The following is a 22,207-nucleotide window of genomic DNA, read 5'->3' on the forward strand; positions in this document are numbered from 1 at the left end:
TCATTTGTTTTCATATTGTCTGTGGCTGCGTTTGCCCATGATGGCAAAGTTGAGTAGTTTCGACAGAGACTCTCTGGCTTGCAAAGCCTAAAATATTTACCTCTTGGCCTTGAAAAAGTGTGTAACTCCTGATTTAAATCAATATAAACACACTGTGGTGGACAGTGCCAAGCGGAGCAGTAGACCTGTGAGGGGAAGGAATAATCAGTAGCACCAGCCCCAGCAGGGAAACCAGGGAGGGCATCCCGAAGGAAGTGACGCTTGAGCTTCTGTCTGAGGTGACAGGGGTTAGCCAGGCACAGAGGGTCAGGACGGGGCTCCAAGCAGCGGGGAGCAGCAGAGGCAAAGACCCCTCAGCTGGGGGAACATGACAAGCAGAGAAAGCTCAGGTGGCTGGAGGGCATCAAGTGAGGGAGAGCTACTTGGGGCTGGAAGGGTGGGCAAGGGCCAGGCTCTGAGGGCCCTGTGGCCACACCAGGGGCAGTGGAGGCCAGCGTTGATGGCAGGTTCTAGCTGATGTCGGGCTTTAGGGTTGTTGAGGCACACACGTGAAGGTGCCAGTTTGGATATACGGTCTGGACATAGAACATGTGGAGTGATCACTATAAAGGTGGTGGTTGGAGCTACAGAAGGGGATAGAGAAGAGGAGAGGATGAAGGTCAGAGCCTGTGGGACTCGGCCATTTAAAGGTCCAGAGCAAACAGCACGAGCGGCCAGAAACATGGGAGGAAACCCAGGCGAGAATGATGTTCTGCAAGCCAAGGAGAGAGCAAATTTCCAGGAGGGAGGGATCAATGTGGGCCGATGCTTCAGGCAGATCAAGACTAAACATGCTCATTGGATGTGTAACATGGGAATGACCAGAGGGGCAGAAGTTTTCCTTAGAGGGCGGAGGGGGAGGGGAGGTATGGACCCAGTGAGAGGAGATGCTGTTCCCACCAAGTCAGGATGTGGAGGGGCAGGGGCGGGAACCCGAGGGGGATATGAGGGGAGGGAGGGTAGATTTTTGTTCTTGTTTCATTGTAGGAGAGACTCGAGCTTGTTTAAATGCCATGTGAACTCTTAGTGGCGGCATGCATGTGGGATCTAATTCCCTGACCAGGGATCGAACCCGGGCCCCCTGCATTGCAAGCACGGAGTCTTAACCACTGTGCCACCAGGGAAGTCCCCCCCAGTTTGTTTTTACATGGACAGTTTTGAGGGTATCAGGGCAGCCCAGGTGGGGAGAACCATGTGTGGCCTGGGCACCAGGGCCAGGCTGAGTGGGAGTGAGTGGAAGTGTGCTGTAGGTGAAGTGAGGACTCAGGAGGGGATGGTGTAAGAGCAGAAATTCACATGGGGAAGGGATGGGTGAGGAGACGAACCCCAAGGGTGAGCTTCCAGGCACATGGGCTGGGAGTATTGGGAAACGAGTGTGCAGAGAGGAGGCCTGCCAGGGTGTTGGCAGAGTGATCTGTGAACTCAGAGCCGGAAGGCCTTCCAATGCAGCCCTGAAAAGGGTTGGGGTGGGGGGGGCTTTTGCAAGATGGATCTGGTATTTCAGGCAGGGAGGCTGAGGAGAGAGATCTGTCAAGGCTGAGTGTGGGTCTGAAGTGACCCCAGCATCAGGAAGAGAGAAGACAGCTGAGTGAAATCGCAAAGGGAAGAGTCTGTAGAGATCAGCTGGATATGAAGACGAAGGCCAAGGGGTGGGAGGGAGGGCCTGGATGGGATCGAGTCAGAGAACAGAGGAGGGGCCTGGTCTAAGGGGAAGATGGTGTGAGCAGTATGGGGACAGGCTCAGTTCCGGTGACAGTGAGAAAATCTCAAGGAGGAGGGCTTGGAGCTCCAGAGAGGAGGGTGGCACGGAGGAGAGAGTCTGGGTAAGACAGGCAAAAGGAGAAAGAGGGAGAAGGAAGAGGGGACTCAGAGGGAGGGGTGGCCCAAAGCACCGGGGGCCTCGGAGCAAGGGCTGTGCCCAGGTGATGCTTCTAGCAGTGCCTGCCTGCCTGATGACCGCTGCCCCTTCCCACACACCCGAAATCAGGGCGAGGGTCAGCACAGGGATGATTCCAAATCAGGGGGCAGGAGGTCACCCTGTGGTTTCTCTTGTCCTGCTCCCCAGGCTGGCCCCAGCATTGGGCGATCTGCTGCCCCTCGATGGGAGCCATCAGGGCATCTCTGCTCCCCCAGGAGGTGGGGGCTGGAGTGGAGGGGGCCGGGGTACGATATACCCCAACATTAGACCCGCAACCATGGCCAGCCCTGGGAGAGACTATGCACCTCAGATCTGAGTTCAGGGGGTCTTCTGGGGAAATAGCCGGCTGGGTGGCATGGCCTAGGCCTCTGGGGCCAGCTGACAAGCTGCCGCACGCCCTGGCAGAGTAGGACAAACAGGCAGAGGGGGGTGACAGGCAGAGGGTAGAAAAAGGATAGAGCTGGTGGAGAAGGAAATGGGCCCTTGAGTAGGAAGGCACCCAGGGGCCCAGAGCCAACAGCATTCAGAAAAGCCTGGACAGACAGACTGTCCCCATTATCCCAGCAGTCGGCACTCTGTCCATGTCAGGGACACCACAGGGTCACTGCCAGAGGCCAAGACCTGGAGAGAAGGGCAGAGGGACCAGAATCACATCCTGGCGCTTTCCAGTAACTAAAATATTTTTAAAGGATGCCAGGTCCTGGGCTTGGGGTGATAAGATCCTAGAATGGGGGGAGTGACTTGGACGGGCAATACTCCATTCCTTCATTCAGCCAATGAGGCAGTATCTGGACAGCACTGAGAACCTCCATCCATACGTGTTGACCCTTCTTATTATAGTTATTATTATCCTGTGCTACACACTGTGCTAAGTGCTGGGGTCGTGTTGATCAACTGGGCAAGAAAGCTCCTAAGCCTCAGGGAGCTTAGTGGGGGAGATGCACAACACTCAGCAGGATTAATGCCTCGACATGGGAGGTCTGGGAGGCCATCCTGGAGGAAGCAGATTCTAAACTGACAGTTGCAGGCCAACCAAGGGCCAACCGGGTTTAAAAAAAAAAAAAAAAAAGGATCATCATGACAGAGTGTTTCAGGGAAGGGGACCAACCATGCAGGTGTGAAGATCTCAGGGGGGTTGGCAGATGAGCAATGAATGTAGTGGTGGTTATTCTTAGTGATGTACGGCGATTGCGTTATTAACTACTAATAACTTACTATTAATTCTTAAAGATTTATGACTTTGAGTAGGTGCCTCCCTCTCTCTTTGAGCAGATGCCGCAGTTTGCTTCTCTGTGGATGAGGACCTTTCCAACTCTGAGTCCCTTGTCACCCACCCCTCACTGACAGCTGTCATGGGCCCTAACAAAACTGGGCCCGGTGACCAGGGTGTGCACTCAGACCAACACTTAGGGTACAGAGTCACGGAGGAAGGCTGGGGAAGGCTGTGGGGACTGCCTGTGGGCACCACAGACCCTGGCTCTGAGCTCTGCAGACACAGTGAGTATGCCCCAACCTGGAGGGAGCTTCAATCTGGAGAAGTACCCAGAGTCCAGGATGGTGGAGGGGGTATCCTCACAGCTCTCAATTTCATCTTGATGAGTAGAGGTCGAATATTAGGGTGGGGCTCCCCAGGAAATAGTGAGGTCCTGGAAAACCTCTTGGTTTGATTTTTTCAGAGAGGGTAAGAGCCTCCAGGAAGTCCCTGGGTATTAAGTCCCTGGGTCCCGCCAGAGTACCCAGGGATGGATTGGAGGGCTACATCCAGCCTGTTCTGAGTACCTGGGGCAGGTACTGCTGTTGCAGGAGAAGGGGGCACGAGAGAATAGTCGAGTCCCAGGTCTCGGGCAAATTCCTGGGACGGGCCGCCAAGGGAGGGTCCTTGGCTTCATGCAGGAAAGAATTCAAGAGCGAGCCATAGTAAAGTGGAAGCGAATTTCTTTAGAAAAATACGCATTCCATAGGCAGAAAGCAGTCCCTCTCTGAAGGTGAGAGGGGCCCTGGGGCATGGGGCTGTTAGTTTTTATGGGCTGGGTAATTTCATGGGCTAACAAGTGGGAAGATTATTCCAGCTATTTTGGGGAAGGGGTGGGGATTTCCAGGAATTGGGCCACCGCCCACTTTTGGCCTTTTATGGTCAGCCTCGGAACTGTCATGGTACTGGTATGTGTGTCATTTAGCCTGCTAATGTATTACAGTAAGTGTATAATAAGGCTCCAGGTCTGCGAGAAGTCCCTGGGCCTAGTTGGTTCTAACTAGTTTTTTTGTATCCTCAGCTGTGTCATTCTTTTAATGGTTGTGCCCTGCCCCCTTCCCTCCTGTCTTACTGCCACTCAGTACTGGGCCAGGCTGAGATAAGGGGTGACGAGATGGTGCAGACCCTGTAGTATGATCCCTGTTGTCCCCCACACTGGACCTCTCAAGGCCTGGGACCATCCCTATGGAACCATGGGATAAACCTTAATCCCCTCCTCCCAAAGTTTGTATCCAGGGAACCTCAGGCTGAGCTGAATATGCCCCCAGTAAGAGGCAACCCAGCACAGTGACTGTTGGCAAGAACATGAACCACAGTCACAACAATGTCTTATGTTTAAGATGGACTCACAACTTGATAGAGTATCTCTTACATCATTCATCCAGAAGTTAAGCCATCCCAGTGGGTGGGAAGCGGTACCTCATTGTGGGTTTGATTTGCATTTCCCCGATGAATAATGATGTTGAATATCTTGTCATGTGCTTGTTGGCCGTTTGCATATCTTCTTTGGAGAAATATTTATTCATATCCTTTGCCCATTTTTAATGGGGTTAATTTGTCTTTTTACTGTTGAGTTGTGAGAGTTCTTTATATATTCTCAATACAAGTCCCTTATCAGATATATGATTTGCAAATATTTTCTCCCATTCTGAGGGTTATTTGTTCACTTTCCTGATGGTGTCCTTTAGTGCACAAAAGATTTTAGGTTTTTTTTTTTTTTTTTTGGGCCATGCCATGTGGCTTGACCCCGGGCCCTTGGCAGTGAAAGCTTGGAATCCTAACCACTGGACCGCCAGGGAATTCCCCCAAAGTTTTTAATTTTGATGACATCCAATTTATGTTTTTTCCTTTGTCACTCGTGCTTTTGGTGTAGTGTCTAAGAATCCATTGCCTAATTCCAAGGCCATGAAGAGTTACTCCTGTGCTTTCTTCAACAGAATTCAGTGCTTTCCCTGGTGGTCCAGTGGTTAAGACTTTGCCTTCCAATTCAGAGGGTGCAGGTTTGATTCCGGTGGGGGAGCTAAGATCCTACCTGCTTCCCGGCCAAAAAACCAAAACATAAAACTGAAGGAGTATTGTAACAAATTCGATTAGAACTTTAAAAATTGTCCACATCAAAAATCTTTTTTAAAAAGTTCACAGTTTTAGGTTTTACATTTCTATCTGTAAGCCTTTTTTTTTTTTTTCTTTTTTCTTTAAATGGTGTGAGGTGGAAGGCCAACCGCAACCACTTTCTTTTACATGCAGCTACCCAGCACTGTTCGCTGAAAACACTGTTCTTCCCACCCCGGATCGTCGCAGCACACTTACGGAAAATCAACTGACTGTAAATGTAACGGTTTGTTCTCAATTCTAGTCCACCGATCTATGTCTACTCTTATGCCTGTACTGGTTACTGTAACTTTGTACTAATTGAATACATTTTAAACAATGCATATGAAGGGCTGGCTAGGTGGGGGAGAGGCGCACGCGGAGGTGGTGGGCGCCGTCTGACCTGCCCCCAGGGTTGAGGGGTCCACGCTCTTGTCTGCTCCGCACAGCTGCCTTCCTGGGCTCCCCTGGATGTGGCCCTCAAAGCTCTAGGTTTTCATTGGAAGGACTCCTGGGCAGCTAAAGCCCCCAAAGAAAGAATCCTGCACCCTGGCCTCCCACCCCGCTGCCGCTGGGAGGTGGAGTCTCTTATCACACGCTTTCTCTCTTCCACTCCTGGCGTCCCTAGAACCCAGAGCGGGAAAATCGAGAAGCCGCAAAGTGAGAAGGCGGGCTACGCAAATGACATGCTAACGACATGCAAATGAACCCGCCGAGCGGGGGTCGGGGCCACTCAGAGGAGGGGTCGAGGTTGACAGAAGCGGCTGCGGGCCCCGGGCACCGGGCACGCCCCACCGCCTCGCCCGGAGGCCTCCCCGCCCGGCTCCCTGGAGACGCGGAGGTGGGCCCGCCCACCGGAGCCCTGCGGCCCGCCCCTCCGGTCCCCGCCGCCGCCCGGCGTCCTGCCGCCTCCACCGCGAGCGGGCCGGGCCGCAGGAAGCCGCGCTCCGCTGGAGTGGAGCCGCCCCTCCGCCGGGCCCGGGCGAGCCGGTGAGCGGGCTCTCCCCACAGTCCCCAGGGTGCCGGGGTCCCTGTGAGCGCCGTCGCGGGCCCGCCCCGCCGTGGGCCTCCGGGGCCCCTTCCCGCCTGTGGGGGGAGAGGATCCAGAAAAGCCTCTTGCCCGGGTCCTGGGCCGCCCCAGCCTGCGATGGCCTGAGGGGTGAGGGGACAGGCACCAGCCAAGGCCTGGGCTGAAATCTCCACGGGGACGCCGCCTGGACGTCCAGAAGCCCCACCCAGAGGAGATCCATCTCGGGGTGGGTGGGAAGCCGAGTGGAAGGAAACTAGATCCCGACAGCAGGGACTGAGCCAGGGTGACAAGAGGTCAGGAAGTTCCTGCTGCCTATCCCATCCCCCTTCCAGGCTGTGGTCAGCCTGCCCCTGCCCGGATGGCGGGGCACCTTTGGAGGCACAGAAGGGAGGAGGGTGGCTGGCGCCAGCCGGCCCCTGCCAGGTGCAGGGATGTGCGGGCTTGTCAACCCCAAGCTCAGGCTGGTTCTTGCTGCTCTCCTGTCCTGCAGGAACCCGCACTGCTGCCTGTCCTGTGTCCTGGGCTTCAGGCCCGGGATCCTGCCTGATGTGGGGCCTGGGGAGAGAGGGGGTCTGCAGGGTCTGGCCATCCTTCCGCTGCTGGTGAAGCTGGTGATTCCTCGTTTTCCTCTCACCAGCTCTCCCACCGCGGGAAGGGGGCAGAGGGAGAGGGGGCGGCGCCTAACCCCAAAGCCCTGTGTGAGAGCATCCGCTCACCCTTTTGCCGGTACCTGCGAGCTCAGAGGGGCTGGGACTGGATTCTGAGGGCCTAGCTAGGCCTCTGTCATCAGATGAGAAGCCCAGGGACTGTGTGTGACGGGAGAAGGACATGTGAACTTCTGCCCTGCCCACAAACCCGGCTTCAGGCCACCTGGGCATGAAGATGGTCTCACTCTGGGTGGGGGACCCCTGAGGGCTGAGGTCGGCAGCTCCTGCGGAAAGCTGCTTGCCTCCAGTCCTGGGAAGGGAGAGTGAAGTGTCTCCAGTCGCGTTTCCCTCCTTTGCCCCAGCCACGCACCAGGCAGTGATTGTGACTCCTGGTTCCCAGTACCAAGGGAAGACCACTTCTCTGCTGGGGCAGAGGTGGAGCCGGAGCCCCCATCTCCGCTCTGCTCGAGTCTTCTGGAATGGACCTACCTGCTGGGAAACCAGGTCACCCTTGTTCCTGGGCTTGCCTGCCCCCTGGAGAACACAGGTGGGTCACATTAATGTTACATTTTGTGCTCAGGTGGAGGCTGGGTGCGGGGCTGTGAACAGGTCCTGCTCGTGGTATGGAAGGTGGGGAGGAGGAGGGGGGCGACAGTGATAAACAAGGGAAGGACCCACTCCAATGTGGTGTGAGAACTGCTATTACAGAGAGGAGTACGGGAAAGGGCCTAGCCTAGCCTGGGGTAAGGGTCAGGGTAGCTTCCTGGAGGTGCTGCTGGAGCTGAATCTTGAAGGACCAACAGGACTTCTCTCTGGCTGAGGATTTTGGAATCTCTGCAGCCGGAGGGGGAACCAGCTTGCTGAGGGAGGGGCTGGGGGACAGAAAAGCTATGTGTGTGACCCGGGAACTGGGGGTGTATGGGAGGAGATAGCCTCCTTGTGGAAGGCCAAAGTCTTCAAGACAGCTCCCAGAGGGAGGCCAGGGCAAAGAGAGAACAAAGGTGCTTAGGGTTTCCTGGACTCTGATTGTCTGGGGGGCCTGGAGGGAGGAGAAACTAGCTCCATTGAAAGGTTCAAAGGGAAGGTAAGTGCAGAGCGAAGGTCAGAGTCCTGGACTAAGGGCATGAAAGAGACCTCTCCATAGAGGGGAGACCTCTCCACAGAGGGGCCGGACAAGGGCGGAAGGAGAGGGGACCAGAGCAGGGAGGGGCTGGGGAGTGCTGGGGTGGGGCGCCATGGGGGGCAGCGGGAGGAAGTGAGGGTGGTGGAGGGAAGGCTGGCGGCCCTTCTGGGAGGAGGGGGAAGGTGGCAGGTCTGGGAGGACCGAGGGGCCGGGATGCGTGGGGAGGGGGGTGAGCAGTAGAGCAGGGTGGGGAGACTTGACATTCACAGAGAGGATCAGGTGGCACCAGTGGCCTTTTCGTTTGCCAAGGGAACAGAAATCCTGGAAGGGGCGAGAGCCAGTTTGCCGGAGGAGCCTGTGTCTGAGGTTTGCCCTGAGCATGGGGCTGAGCCAGGAGAATCGGAGCTGGGGGATCTCTAGGGCTAGTGTCATGTGCAGGAGCTAGGAGGGCAGGAGGTGCTCCCAGCCCACACACAGGACTCGAGGTCCCCCCCACACACACACACCCGCCCCACACTCTCCGGGGCTAGGGATGAATGGGCTGCTCCCCTTGGCAGGGCCCCTGGGGGTCCTCTGGGGAGGGAAGAGGCCTTGTGGCTGGAGAAGGGATTGGGGCCCATGAAGGAGGCAGTTAGGGTGGGTCCGGCTTAGGTGCTGTGTTAAAGCTCCTGGGCCCTGGGGTGGGGGGGAGGGGTGGGGTGCTGGGCTTGGCAGGAAGGGGGTTTCATATTTCTGGTAGTTTCCTGAGTTTCCATGGATCTTCCGGGCCTGGGGCTAAAAGGAGGGAGGCTTGGGAACAGGAGCTCCTGGGACCCTTTGGCTCTTTGGAGAGCCAGGATGGAGGGGACTGGAAAAGGGCTCGACATCTGGGGAGGGGGCTGGGGCTTTGCAGCCTGGTTAAGGCAGCTTCTGTGATGGGGGGAGTGGCCTGGGTGGTGGCGAGGAACCGAGGTGGGACTGAATCAAAGATGTGAGGGTGTGTGTATCTGTCTGCAGAGCGTGCAACCCTGTGAGTTTGTGTGTGTCCTTACGTCTGTGTAGCATGTGTCTGTCTGTGTGCATTTGATTGTATGTCTCTAGGCTTGTCTGAGTTTGTCTCTTTAAGTGTGTATCTGCGTAAGTGTATGTCTGTGTGTCTCTGTATATGTCTGTGCGCATCTGTATGTGTGACTGTGTGTGTCTGTGTGTCTCTAGACTTTTCTGTATGTGTCTATGTAAGTGTGTGTCTGCATATAAATCTGTGTTCCTGGGTGGTTCCATGTGTTTCTCTCTGCCTGTCTGCGTGGTGTGTGTCTGCGTGTGTATTTTTTTTTTTTTTTTTTTTTTTGGCTGCGTTGGGTCTTTGTTGCTGCACACGGGCTTTCTCTAGTTGCGGCGAGCGGGAGCTACTCTTCATTGCGGTGCGCAGGCTTCTCATTGCGGTGGCTTCTCTTGTTGCAGAGCACAGGCTCTCGGTGCGCGGACTTCAGTAGTTGTGGCGCGCGGGCGCTAGAGCGCAGGCTCAGTAGTTGTGGCGCACGGGCTTAGTTGCTCCGCAGCACGTGGGATCCTCCCGGACCAGGGCTCGAACCCGTGTCCCCTGCATTGGCAGGCGGATTCTTAACCACTGCGCCACCAGGGAAACCCTCTGTGTGTGTGTCTACGTAAGCCCTCGTGTAGCTGTTCTGTGTGCGCTCCTGGGGGACCCCAGCCCTGTCTTGCTCACCTCAGCCGTCACAGCAGCACTGACAGGGAACCTCAGCCGTCACAGCAGCACTGACAGGGAACCTGGCTGTTGATGTGGCATCGCGAAAGCCCGTGTTTGTGAGCAGGAAGCCTGGTTATGAATGTTCGGAAGGTATCCGTGTGCGCCTGTGCGCCGTCGGGGCTAGGCTGGCTCAGACGCCTGCTCCATTCTGGAAGCGACTGTCGAGTGCGTGCCACGTGGTGTGTGCGGTCGGGCCAAGGCTGGCTGGGAGGTCCCACCTGCCGACCACTAAGTGATGTAACAACCAGAAAGAATTCCACCCACCTGCCTTGTCTGACTTATGGCTCACCTGCTTGCCCCTCCTGTCCCTCCCTCCAGGCTTGCTCTGGGAAGCAGGTGAAAGGAGATGCCAAGGCCAGCGCATGGGCCTCTGGCCACCTCCCAGGGGGCGGTGCCCCTCTGTGATACCTGGTGCTGGGGCAAGAGGAAGGGATGGTTTCAAGCACCCAGGGAAGGTGGCGGGTGGGCCAAGGGAGGGCTGGCAGCTCCATTCTGTCCCTTCCCCAGGCGGCCCGGGCAGTAGGAGCAGTGGCCGCGAGGCTGTGGCGGCAGCACTTGGAGCCGAGGATGCCCCAGGCCCTGGAGTGTTCGGAGGGCTGCTGGGCCTGGATGGTGCTCCTGGCCTCTGTGGTGACCCAGGGCCTCACCCTGGGCTTCCCCACATGCATCGGCATCTTCTTCACTGAACTGCAGCGTGAGTTCCAGGCCAGCAACAGCGAGACCTCCTGGTTCCCGTCCATCCTGACAGCCATGCTCCATGCAGGGGGTGAGCAGCCAGGGGAGGGATGGAGGGAGGGATGAAAAAGAGCCTGGGTTGGGGAGGAAGCCACAACCTCCCTGGCCTCCTGGGTCCCTCTCTCTGAGGCCACAGGTTTTGCCCTGTGCTGTGTATCCCTAAGACCTCCTCTGATTTCAACAGGGCCAGCTCCCCTGCCTGGAGTCTGGGGGGGCTGGGCTGGACTGGGCTGGGGAGGGGCAGAGGATGGAGAGGCCCCTGAGAGGTAAAGCCGGTCCCCTTGATGACCGTGGGAGGATGGATCCAGACTGCAGGCGTGCCGGGCACTCAAGCACAGACTGGAGGAGGAGCGGCTTGGGGTCCTGCTGGGTGACCTCTCGGAACCTCAGTTTCTTCCTCTGCAATATGGGAGTAACACCCAGTATCCCATCCTGCCCACCTCCCACACAGGATTGCAGAGAAGGTCACATGAGGTCCCGGCCAGGTCCGAGAGCTAGGGCAGTGGAAGCAGCTGTGAGTTATTAGTATTCCGGAGACCCTCATCAGGGCTTCAGGATGGGAAGGAGGGCTCAAGGAAGACACCAGGAGCAGGAGGGGGGCAGGGCAAGAGCCCATCTTTCACCAGGAAGCAGAGGGGGTGTTGCAAGGGCTGGGGAGACGGAGGGAGGGCTCCCCCAGGGATGTGAGCACCTCACCCTGACCCCAGGGAAAGGGAAGGGCAGGGGCTGCGCAGGAGGGTCCTCCGCAATAGCCTTGGGCTCCTGGAAGATCTCCAGGGAGAGCTCCACAGGCAGTTCCCGCAGAGGGGCCTGGTCAGCGAGAGCTGGACCTCACAGCCCGCCGGGCTCTCCCCACGGGTGTGTTTGCCTGTCTCAGCTGATCCATCTCCCTGCTTACCTCCTGCCCTGACCTCCACCTGGCACCAGCAGCCTGCTTGTTATTCCAGGTCCTTCCCTCGAATGGGGAGGGAAGTCAGACGGGGATAGAAGCCACCCTCACTGCAGTGACCCCTGAACACGCTGCCTGGCAAGGAGCAAGGCCAGGCCTGGCCCAGACCGCATAACCTTTTTGTCAGCAAGGTTGAGCAGTAGTGGGAATCTCAGACAGTTCCTTCCCTGCAGCCAGAGAGGGGTCTGGGCCAGGGGCTGGGAGCCAGGCATTCGCTGGGGACCTCACTCCCCTACCAGCTTCAGACTCATGCCTAGCAGGTGTGCCAGCATCTCAGTGGGCCCGGGACTCCTGTCTGTCTCTCTGTGTCACACACACACACACACACACACACACACACACCCCTTTAGCCCACGCTCATTCAGAGTATCATGGAAATTTTAAACTTGAAAGTGTCCTTGATCCTAAGTACCTCTCACCCCCACACGTTTTAGAGGTGAGGAAAGCAAGCACAAAGTACAAGGCCTTGCCGGTGTTGCAGGGTGAGTTCAGGGTGGAAGCAGAAACACCTTGCTTCCCAGCGCCCCACCCAGCGCCCTCGGCTGTCTCGGCTGAGCTGGCACACATCCCGGCCCCTCACTCCCAACTCGATGACGCAGGGCTTTCCCCAGTGTCACCTTTCCAAAGTCAGGCCAGAGTATGAGGTGGGAGAGATGTGTGAGTCAGCAGTCATGTCCACTTCAAAGCCTTGCCTCTCCCTCTATGGCTACCTCTCCTTGATTACCTCTGAGGACGGACCTCTCACTTCCCATGTTCGCTCCCATACTCGTACTGGCTCACACCCACACATCCTCTCTCCACGCCAAACACGCAGACACACACCGAGTGCACACACACACTTTCCTTGTCCCTTTGGCTGCTCTCTGGGAGAGCAACTCTGGGGAAACTCTGCTGTGTGTACTCGGGGGCAGGGTACTTGGTGAATGGGGCCCTGTGAGGTGACGAGAGCAGGCGGCCAGGACTGGCTTCTACTCTGGGTCTGCACTGGTGAGAAAGCAGCTCAGGGTGGGGGTGGGTGAGGGAGAACAGGCCCCTGTCTACCAGGAGCTAAACATCTGGGTGCAAGACTTTGGTGATGGCTGGAGGGGGTTGGGGGGAGAGGGTACCCCACCTGCGTTTCTCCAGAGTGCCCCAGAGGCCAGAGCCAGCGGGTGAAGGGTGGCCCAGGGCCCCAGGCTGCCCACCCTGGACAGGTTGAAGGATGGTGGGAGGGCTGTGGCCAGTCTTCGTGAGGATGGGGGAAGGGGGAGCAGGGGCTGGAGGCGGTGCTCACCATGATCTAACTGCCCTGGGACCCTCGCCCACCAAGACAGACCCCCATGAGGGGCGTCCACCCAGGTCACAAGCCAATCCCATTTCACCTGGACAGAAGCGGCCTCAGGTCAGTGCAGTGAACGGCCTCAGTCTGTACCTCCGGGGATCCTTGTCAGGGTCAAACGGAATATTTGCAGCACCTCACCTCACAGCTGGCCAGACATCACCCAGTCTGACCCCTCAGTCTCTGGGGGAGGAAACTGCAGCACAGAGAGGGATTGGCGTTGCTTGGCCCGTCACCAGCCTGTGGCAGGGCGGAGCTCAGAGCCCAGGTCTGTATGTTCCGGGGCTGTGCCCGTTAAGCCACCTGCTAGTTCCTGCTGGAACCCCCTCCCAAGCCCACTGTCCCCCTCCCTCTGACCTTATCATTTCGCTGCCACCTGCCGGCTGCCTCCTCCGCACAGGACCCCTGTGCAGCATCCTGGTGGGGCGCTTCGGCTGCAGAGCGACGGTGATGCTGGGCGGCGTGCTGGCCAGCCTGGGCATGGTGGCCGGCTCCTTCTGCTGCACCCTCGGCCAGCTCTACCTCACGGCAGGCTTCATCACAGGTGACTGTCATTCCATGTCGAGAATTGCTGGGTAGCTACTGGGTGCAAGATTGAAAAGGGCCAGGCACAGTGAACAGGGCAGGCGAGGCACCGCATCTTCTGGGGCCGCCTGCAGTCACATGAGGGAGAGGGACAATGAACAGAGGAGTAAGAAGGATCATATCTGATCATGACGAGCACCTGAGAAGACAGGACAGCAGATGTGATAGTGTCCCGGCTCGGCTGGGGGTGGGTAGAGATTAAACAAGTAAAGAGGTAGAATGACTAAAGCAGCCAGTGCGGAAGGTGAAGCAGGGTTGGGGGAGGTTGCTGGTTTCAGCAGGGCGGTCGGGAAAGGCCTTGCAGAGAAGGTGGCATTTGGGCAGAAGGAGGTGAGGGAGGCTGCCGGCAGGGGAAGAGCATTCCAGGCAGCAGGAACAGCAAAAGCAAAGGCCCAGAAGTGCTCGAGGAGCAGCGCGGAGGCCGGTGGGGTGGAGGGGCGTGAATGAAGGGTCAAAGGGGTCGGGGGGTGGGGGGACCAGGAACAGGTTTAGTTCCTAAAAGGCTGTGTAGTGAGATGGGAGGCCATGTGAGGGGTTCGGGCAGAGGGACGTCATCCAGCCGCTGTTTGAGAAGCACTGAGCACTGCTCTGGCTGCGGTGTTGAGAATACACCATAGGGGGCTGGGCTGGGAGCAGAGAACAGGCAGGGGCGTGGTCACCACCCAGCCAGGAGGTGGTGGTACCTTCAACCAGGGTGGTATGATTGGGGTGATGGGACGTGGTTGTGTTCAGGACTGCATGTGAGGTGCAGAGAAGGGGCCAAGATGACCCAAGACCCAAGAAGGGTGATACCAAGGGGAGAATGGAAGAATGCAGTAGCCACTAACTACAGTGGGAAACTAGGGGAGGAGCAGGTTCTCGGGAGGATGGGAAGCTCAGGTTTGGACACATCCGGTCTGGAGTTCAGGGAACAGGCCTGAGCTGGAGCGGGCAGCTGGGGAATCCTGAGATGGCTCGTACTCAAGTCTCGAGATGAGGTATCACCCTGCTGTCACTAAGGGAACAAGGGAGGATGGATGTAAAGGACTGAGGCCTGAGGCCCAGGACACGGACACTCCAGTGGTTAGCGGCCTGGGCAGGAAGAAGTGACAGAGAGGGAGTGGGGTTTCTTGAGAAAGGAAGTGAGGAAAGTGCGCAAGCAGGAGGGAGTGATCGACTGTCAAGCCACTGATGGATCAGACCGAGTGGGGATCAGACTCCATCTTTGGCTTTGCAAAGTGGAGGTTGGCGGCTTTGATAAGAGGAATCCTGGAGCAGAGGTAAGGATGAAAGTCTGATTGGAACAGGTTCAAAAGAGAACAATAGGGGCGTTCCCAGGTGGTCTAGTAGTTAGGATTCTGGGCTTTCACTGCCGTGGCCCAGGTTCGATCCCTGGTCGGGGAATTGGGATCCCACAAGCCACGTGGCACGGCCAAAAAAAAAAAAAAACGAGAGAAAGAAGAGGAGGAAGGAAACTGGAGACAGTGGAGATAAACAGTATTTCCAAGAAATTTTGATATAAGGGGAGAGCAGAGAAATGGACCAGTACCCAGAAGAGACTGTTGTCAAGAGTTTTGTTTTAACGGGAGAAATAACAATGAGGGAGAATGATCTAGTAAAGAGGGGATAATGGATGCCGCAGGAGAGAGAAATTGCTGGAGGGGTGTGCCTTCAAGTAGACAGGATGCAGGGCGGAAGTGGAGGGTTGCCCTTGACTGGGAGCACGGACTGTCCATTGTCACAGACGGGAAGGTAGGTGGTCAGCTGGCAGTGCGGGAGGGAGGTGTCGGGGTGCTCAGAGGAGGAAGGCCTGGTGGTCGTCTAAGAGCGGGGACAGTAAATGGTCGAGGGAACTACAGTGGCACCGTGGGTGGCCCGAGGGCCCGCCTGAGGCCAGTGGTCACAGCGTGGTTGTGAACTTTCTCTCCAGCATGTTCAGCTGTGCACGGAGTGGCGAGGGGGAGGTGGCATCCAAGCTGAGTCAGGAGAGGAAAGTCTGAGGGAAGCATATTCCAGGCAGAGGGAATGGCAACTGCAAATGTCCGAGTAGGTGGGCAGCTTAATGTCCAGAGGAAGAGAAAGAGACCGATGGGGCTTGATCGTGGCGAGTGCCAGGGAGAGCGGCCTGAGATGGCACCCAAGGGGTGGCCAGGGGCCAGACCGTGCAGGGCCTTCCAGGGCAGAGTAAATACTCTGGCTTTTCTTCTAGGTGTGATGGGAAATCTTTGGAAGGTGTTAAGCAGCAGAGAGACTTAACCTGATTTAGGGTTTTGAAAATCCCCCTGGTGCTGTGCCAGCGGGAACAGGTGTGCCCCTGGCAGCCTTGAGAGGGCAGATCTGAGGGGTGGGATGCTTCTAGGGAGGTGGTGAGGTAGGCTGATTCCATCTTAAATCCCTGGGGACCTGGAAGTGGGTCTGCGCTGGAACGGAAGGAGAACAGACCTGGGACCTGACCCCAGGGTCCCTGCACTGGGTGCGCCCTGGAGCTGGTCCTCCCCTCTCCTTCCGCAGGCCTGGGCATGTGCTTCAGCTTTCAGTCAAGCATCACTGTGCTGGGATTGTACTTCACCCGCTGGCGGGTGCTGGCCAACGCGCTGGCCTCGGCGGGCGTCTCCCTGGGCATCATGCTCTGGCCGCTGCTCTCCCGCTATCTCCTGGAGGACCTGGGCTGGAGAGGCAGCTTCCTCATCTTCGGCGGTGTTCTCCTCCACTGCTGTGTCTGTGGGGCCATCCTGAGGCCCGTGCCTGCCCGTGTGACCCCTGAGACCAGAGATGGCCTCCCTCCACCTTCCAAGAGACCCGCACGCGGCTGCCCGGCAGCATGCGGTCGGGCCATCCGGCGCCACCTGGCCTTCGATGTCCTGCGGCACAACGTGGGCTACCGCGTGTACACCCTGGGAGTCGCCTGGATGATTGTGGGCTTCCCGCTGCCCCACGTCTTCCTGGTGCCCTATGCCATTTGGCACGGGGTGGATGAACACAGGGCGGCCCTGCTCATCTCCATCATTGGCTTTAGCAACATCTTCCTGCGGCCCATGGCTGGGCTGGTGGCGGGCCGGCGGGACTTTGCCAGTCACCGCAAGTACCTGTTTAGCCTGGCGGCCCTGCTCAACGGGCTCACCAACCTGGCGTGCGCGGCGTCGGCCGACTTCCGGGTGCTGGTGGCCTACTGCCTGGTGTACAGTGTGTCCATGAGCGGCATTGGTGCTCTGCTTTTCCAGGTCCTCATGGACATTGTCCCCATGGACCGGTTCTCCAGCGCCCTGGGCCTCTTCACCGTCCTGGAGAGCATCTCCATCCTCATCTCCCCGCCACTGGCCGGTGAGGCCCTGGGAGGGAGGGCAGCCAGGGGTGGCCTGGGCAGGGCATGGGGGGGTGCAAATAGGAACAGTCTGGAGACTTGGGCCCCCTCCAGCATCTCAGGGTGAGCGACTTGGAATCTGGGATTTTCTCAAGCACCTCAGGGGACTGGCTGTAGCCTGTTCCGCAGCTGGCACTCGGGGTACGAACAGTGAAAAATAAGGATTTTCATACCAGACTTATCTCAGTCCTTTGTCTTCCCCTCTGTACCTCTGGTTTCTTATCAGTAAAGTGGGGATGACAGTAGAATCTACCTCACAGGCTTGTTGTGGGGATCACAAGTGTCATATAGAAAAGAGCTTAGTAGAGAGCCTGGCACACGGTAAGTGCTATGCACATGTCTGCTGTTCTTAACATCCTCTGCCTGTGGGGCCCGGGCAAGTCATTTTCCTTCTCTGAGCCATAGTGTCATCTGCAAAATGCAGACGAGAACACCTGCCACACCCATCCCTACACCTGTGCCAGTCACGGGGTGGGCAGGGCTGAAGACAGAGAACTAGTCCCCACCTCTCAGGGCTTACCTTCTGGTGGAGGAGTCGGGGATTAGAGCAAAGAGGCCCCTTTGTGATCGTAATGGTGATTTGTGCCGGGAGGGAAACGAACAGGTACGGGAAGCAGGGACCCACAGGAGTGGACTTGCTGGGCGGCTGAGCGTGTGACATTCAGAGTAAAAGGGAAGGTTTGTGAAGCCCGTGGTGCTGGGGGGCAGTCAACAGACAGCACGGTTATTATAGTCAGACAACGGGGACTCCTCTCAAGCGTGGCATTGGAAGTCCCAGTTTCCAAGGGCGTTCTCCAAGCCGACGAGTGGGGAGAGCAATCCAGGAGGAGGCGTGGCGGGCCTGGGGTAGGGCTGAGCAGATCTCCCAGACGCCACTGGCCCTTGAGTCCTTGGCTTCCTGCCACCAAGGGTGAAGGAAACATGCCCCTAAGTGCTCGTCTGGCCGCCCAAGGGCTCTTCCTGCCCGGACTGGGGCTGGTTTAGTGTTTCCTTTCCTTTCATTCAACAAATACCTAATGAGTTCCCACTAGGTGCCAGCCATGGTTCCTCGTGCTGGGGATGCAGCAGAGACAACAATAAAATCCCTGCTCTCACAGAGCACACAGTTTCGCAGGGGTGAGGGGGCGTGGGTGGGAGGCCTGGTAGCCAAGGGCAGTGGCCTAACTTGCTCTCTGTCCCCTAGGACTCCTCCTAGACACCACCAGCAACTTCAGCTATGTTTTCTACATGTCAAGTTTCTTCCTCATCTCAGCCGCCCTCTTCATGGGTGGCAGTTTCTGGGCCCTGGGGAAGATTGAGAGGCAGGGCCCGCAGGCTGAGGTGCAAGGAGCTGTAACAGAGGCTGCCCCAGAGCAGGGCCTCACTCTGGAGGACACAGACGGTCCCAAGAAGCGGCTGCGCGTGGAGATCATGTATGTGACCAGCGTCTGAGGCCCGGGGTCACTCACATGTGTGACCGGCATCTGAGTCCTGAAGTCAGTGAGGCCTGCCTCAGCCCAGGAATGTCCAGCGACTTCGCCAGAGGCTGAGGTGAAGGGCTGCCCAGAAAGCCTGAACCAAAGGCCATCTGGGTTCTGCACGTCGGGACTCAGCCAGGAGTGGGGACCTTAGAGGCTGACCTCCAGAGGCTCGGGGTTCCTTCTAACCAGCAGAATCCAGGAGCGGATCCTCCTGACTTTTTTGCTGGGGCATCAGAGTACCCGGGGCCCAGGAAGGTGGGTCTGCGCCCAGCTCAGGTCTGTCATGGCCGGCTTGGCTCAGCTGGCTGCCTGCGCTGCTGCTACAGCTCAACACACTGGACCCTCAAGTCCGGCCTGGGTGCCTCCCATGTGATCTCTTTGTCCTTCACCCCCTAGACAGCTCCGAAGAGCTCAACCCTCCTCCGAGTCTCTCCTGCCCCCCTTCTTCCCAGGTGGCCCAGCCCTTGCCCGCAGGGCTGCCCCCAGCACAGGTTGCTGGACCTCATGCTACCTGGAACCTTGGGAAGAAGGGCTTTGGGAGAGAATGTGTTGCAGTGGTGGAGGGCCAGGCTGAGCGTCGGCCTGGATGCAGGATTTGGACAGATTAAATGCCAGGTGGAGCACCCATCCTGGCGACAGTGCAGAGAACTGGAGGGGAGCCCCTGGCTTGGGTCCTAGAATCAGTGAAGTCTGAGGGCCCCCTGCACACTCAGCAGGGCCTGCTCTAGGGTCTCCTCCCTCCTCTGCCCCATCCTGTATCTTGGCTGGGAAGATCAGTGCTGGGGGGAGCGGGAGAGCCACACATCAGACCAGGGGAGGAAGGATTGCTCGGCGGGGCCCCAGGACCTCTGTGGAAATGGAGCTGCTTTTGCAGCAGAAGCCCTTTCACTCCCCTCTCCTGTCAGCCTTTTCTCCCTGCTGTGTCAGAGGTGTCAACCCTGGGATAAGTGGCTGGCTGGGCCAGCTGCCAGGCCACCCCTGCTCCCCACTGGCCTGTGCGTCTGGCCTGGAAGTCAGAGCTTCTCCCCCAGACCGGCCGGCCGCCACGTACTCTTTTTGCTGGTGCCTTCCCTGAGATCATCACCTGGGGACTGGCTGTCATCAGCCCAGGCTTGTCCCAACAGTGTACCAACTGAGTGAAAGGAAAAACAGAGTTTGTTTGAATTACACACAGAAACACTTTCTGCAGCGGGTTATAAACCCTGTGAACTAACGAAGCTAGAAAAGAGGCCTGGAGTAAGTTTTCCCCCATCCCCCTTCAGGGCTACTCCCACCAAGGACCTTGTTTGTTGATTCAAGCTCAACCAGGTTTCAACAAGAAACCCTTATCAGGAGAATTGCTTTTCTTTTTATGACCCGACTCCAGCCTTCCTCCTGCACGAGTCCAACTGGCGTGAGTCAGCATCCTTGGGGATGTTGTCTTTCCCAGGACTCATGAGTGCCCCCTTCTGGCCAAAAGAGGTAGTACAGAGGTGAAGCAAAGGGCTCTGGGCTGGAATAGAGACCTGAATTCACGTTTGACTCCGCCATAATTTTCTGTGTGACTCTGGACCATCTCTGGGCCTTGAAAAAGGAGGAGGTTGGCCTAGATAAGTTAAAGTCTCTTCCGGTTTGAAAAGTCTGATCCTGAAGACCCCCCATTGCCTCCCTGCCCCTCCATCCTGTCCTGTACTTGGGCACCATCCCTAGCTTGTACACTGAAGGGGGAATCCACAGCTGGACACATTTACCAGGTCCTGCCACCTTCTCCATCTTAACTGAGCAGAAAAGAAGAGTTGGGGCTGGTAGGTAGATGAATACTTTTTGGTGCTAGTAGCCACAAGCCTTTGAAGTGTGTATCCCCTTTTAGGCCCACTTCCTGAAAACTGATTTCTTTCAAGGAAAAAAGATATTAGTAAACATTTAGCATAGGAAACTCTGACCTCCTCTGCCCCCTGGGCAAGAGTGGTGATAATCTCTGGGCAGAATTCCTTCAGCAAATATTATTGAGCATCTACTGTGTGTCAGGAACTGGCAGAGAGGAGTTAAGACCTGGTCGCTGCCCTCAGCACAAAACCAAGGACGAAGAATTCTTCCCAAAGATGAGAGCCTCTGAAGCCTTAGGAGGGGACAAATGAGGGAGGCTGGGGTGGCCCATCTGATTCCAGAACCCACACTTAGCTGATCCTGGGATTCCTCTAGAGAGGGTCTAGAGCAGTTCCTGACCAGGAGCTCCCTTCCATCCTGTCCCCAAGCTCTGAGCTCCTGGTCCCAGGCCTTTACTGCTCTGTCCAGACAGAAGCAGAGAAGCCCCCTGGCCACCTTGTGCTGAGATATACTTCCCCAAGTCGAATCAGCTCCCCTCTGAATGTGAAGGGCCTGGTGAGGGGCCTGGGGCCACTGTCCTGCAAGAAGCAGCCAGGGTACCCAAGCACCCAGACTATGGTCATAACTCCTGCCCCAGGGGTGTGTGCACAGGGCAGGGGCTGATCACAGGGACCTGAGCCCACCACGGAGGTGGAGGCTGCTCTCAACGGGGCTGTGGTAGGCTGGAGTGTGGCAGCCACTCTGCCCTCATGCCAGGCCCAGGGCAAAAGGAGCATGGCCCTTGCCCTCAAGAAGCTCGCAGCCCAAGCCCCTTTCATCCCCACATTTTCAAGCACAACTGGAGTCTGGGAGGACCACCTTCCTCCCTGGTGCTCTGTCCCCTGTGCCTATGAGGTCTGGGTCGCAAGCCCCCTTCCTGAGAAGCCCCGAGAAGGAAGTGGGCGGAAGGGCTTCAGCATCAGAAAACCGCCCAAGCGGTACAGCTGGGCTCCTTCTAGGGCCCGACGGTGCTGCCCCTGGTGCTCTCTGCCACCTGGCTGATAAAATGCCTTCCAGCCAGAGGTGGCAGACTCAGCTCAGGATTGGGAAGCAGAGGGTACCAGGCTTGCCCGGCTTTTCATTTTGGCCGCGCCAGGCGGCATGCAGGATCTTAGTTCCCAGACCAGGGATAGAACCCATGACCCCTCCATTGGGAGCGCGGAGTCAACCACTGGACTGCCGGGGAAGTCGTCGCCTGGCTTTTGGGAAAAGCAGACGAGAAGGTAGTGTCAAAGTGTTACCGAACCCAGGTCCGGCTGCTCGCCGCTCGAAAGCCAATTCTTTTTTGGAGCACAGGCTCCGGACGCGCGGGCTCAGCGGCCATGGCTCACGGGCCCAGCCGCTCCGCGGCATGCAGGATCTTCCCGGACCGGGGCACGAACCCGTTTCCCCTGTATCGGCAGGCGGACTCTCAACCACTGCGCCACCAGGGAAGCCCACAAAGCCAATTCTTGAGAGACAAGTGTTGGTAGGAAAGGAAAGGTTGCTTCAGAGGCTGGCAACCGGGGAGAGGGTGGAGTCCTGTCCGAGAACTCCCGATTGCTGTTCAGGGGACAGGGGCTTTTAAAAGGGAGTTTCAGGGTTATATAGGCGGAGGGAGGGAGCAGAACAGCATAGTCAGTTCTGACAGTCAGCTTGAAACCAGTAATGTGGTCTGATCAGCGTCATCTTGGTCGTTTTAAGTACGGTTAATCTTTAGTTCCAGGGTTTGTTCCCATTTCTTTGAGGCCAGTTCTAGGAATTGTGTGAAGTGGAGCAGCTTATGTCATGGCTTCAATTTGGCCATCATGTAGTCATCCTCCTCCACCTGGTGGGGGCTTCAGTAGCTGCAAAACAGCTCACAGGATACAGCTCAGAATGTTATCTATAGAACTTAAGGACGAACTAAAGGTCCTTGACTATGCTTAAGGACTAAACTATTATTATCTGGTCTCCTTTGTTTTCCTCTATTTCTGCATTTTTTCACTTCTGATTAAACTTATTCTTTGGCTAAAGTTTTTCCACAGAGAAAAGGCAGGCTGAGGACATGGGGGGCAAGGACCATAGGGTCCTGCTCAGTTTCAAAAGGACCCGCGTGGGGGACACAGGGAGCCGACACTTGCGTTCCTGGGGGCCCTTGGTGTGTGGG

General features: G+C 57.1%; 1 protein-coding gene and 1 long non-coding RNA gene across 7 annotated transcripts; one reads left to right on the plus strand and one right to left on the minus strand.

Annotated features, from left to right (window-relative positions):
• The first annotated feature begins 5,982 nt into the window (after nucleotides 1–5,982).
• On the plus strand, nucleotides 5,983–19,748 carry SLC16A5 (solute carrier family 16 member 5). 6 transcript variants are annotated; one of them, XM_033438450.2, is made up of 6 exons: nucleotides 6,307–6,459; nucleotides 7,340–7,524; nucleotides 10,355–10,613; nucleotides 13,250–13,393; nucleotides 15,925–16,734; nucleotides 17,958–19,748. In XM_033438450.2, the coding sequence occupies exons 3-6, from the start codon at nucleotides 10,415–10,417 to the stop codon at nucleotides 18,203–18,205; spliced, it is 1,401 nt and encodes a 466-aa protein (XP_033294341.1). In that variant the 5' UTR covers nucleotides 6,307–6,459; nucleotides 7,340–7,524; nucleotides 10,355–10,414; the 3' UTR covers nucleotides 18,206–19,748. The 6 variants fall into 6 exon arrangements, with proteins under 6 accessions (XP_049558173.1, XP_033294341.1, XP_033294340.1 ...); XM_033438449.2 differs by having other exon boundaries at nucleotides 6,313–6,556; XM_049702216.1 differs by lacking the exons at nucleotides 6,307–6,459; nucleotides 10,355–10,613; nucleotides 13,250–13,393 and adding an exon at nucleotides 5,983–6,290.
• LOC125962116 (uncharacterized) lies at nucleotides 9,312–10,012 on the minus strand. The gene is made up of 2 exons (XR_007473541.1): nucleotides 9,837–10,012; nucleotides 9,312–9,805 (listed from the first exon to the last, which is right to left on the minus strand). It is a non-coding gene; the product is annotated as an uncharacterized LOC125962116 (long non-coding RNA).
• Nucleotides 19,749–22,207: the final 2,459 nt, after the last annotated feature.

Source organism: Orcinus orca, chromosome 19 (genome assembly GCF_937001465.1).
Source record: "Orcinus orca chromosome 19, mOrcOrc1.1, whole genome shotgun sequence".
Lineage (NCBI taxonomy): Eukaryota > Metazoa > Chordata > Mammalia > Artiodactyla > Delphinidae > Orcinus > Orcinus orca.

Excerpts from the sequence above, each read along its gene's own strand:
- SLC16A5 (XM_033438446.2), top strand. The coding sequence starts at position 12,733 with ATGGTGGGAGGGCTGTGGCCAGTCTTCGTGAGGATGGGGGAAGGGGGA. Across the intron at positions 13,394-15,924 it reads CACGGCAGGCTTCATCACAG|GCCTGGGCATGTGCTTCAGC; the intron begins GTGACTGTCATT and ends CTCCTTCCGCAG. Across the intron at positions 16,735-17,957 it reads CATCTCCCCGCCACTGGCCG|GACTCCTCCTAGACACCACC; the intron begins GTGAGGCCCTGG and ends TCTGTCCCCTAG.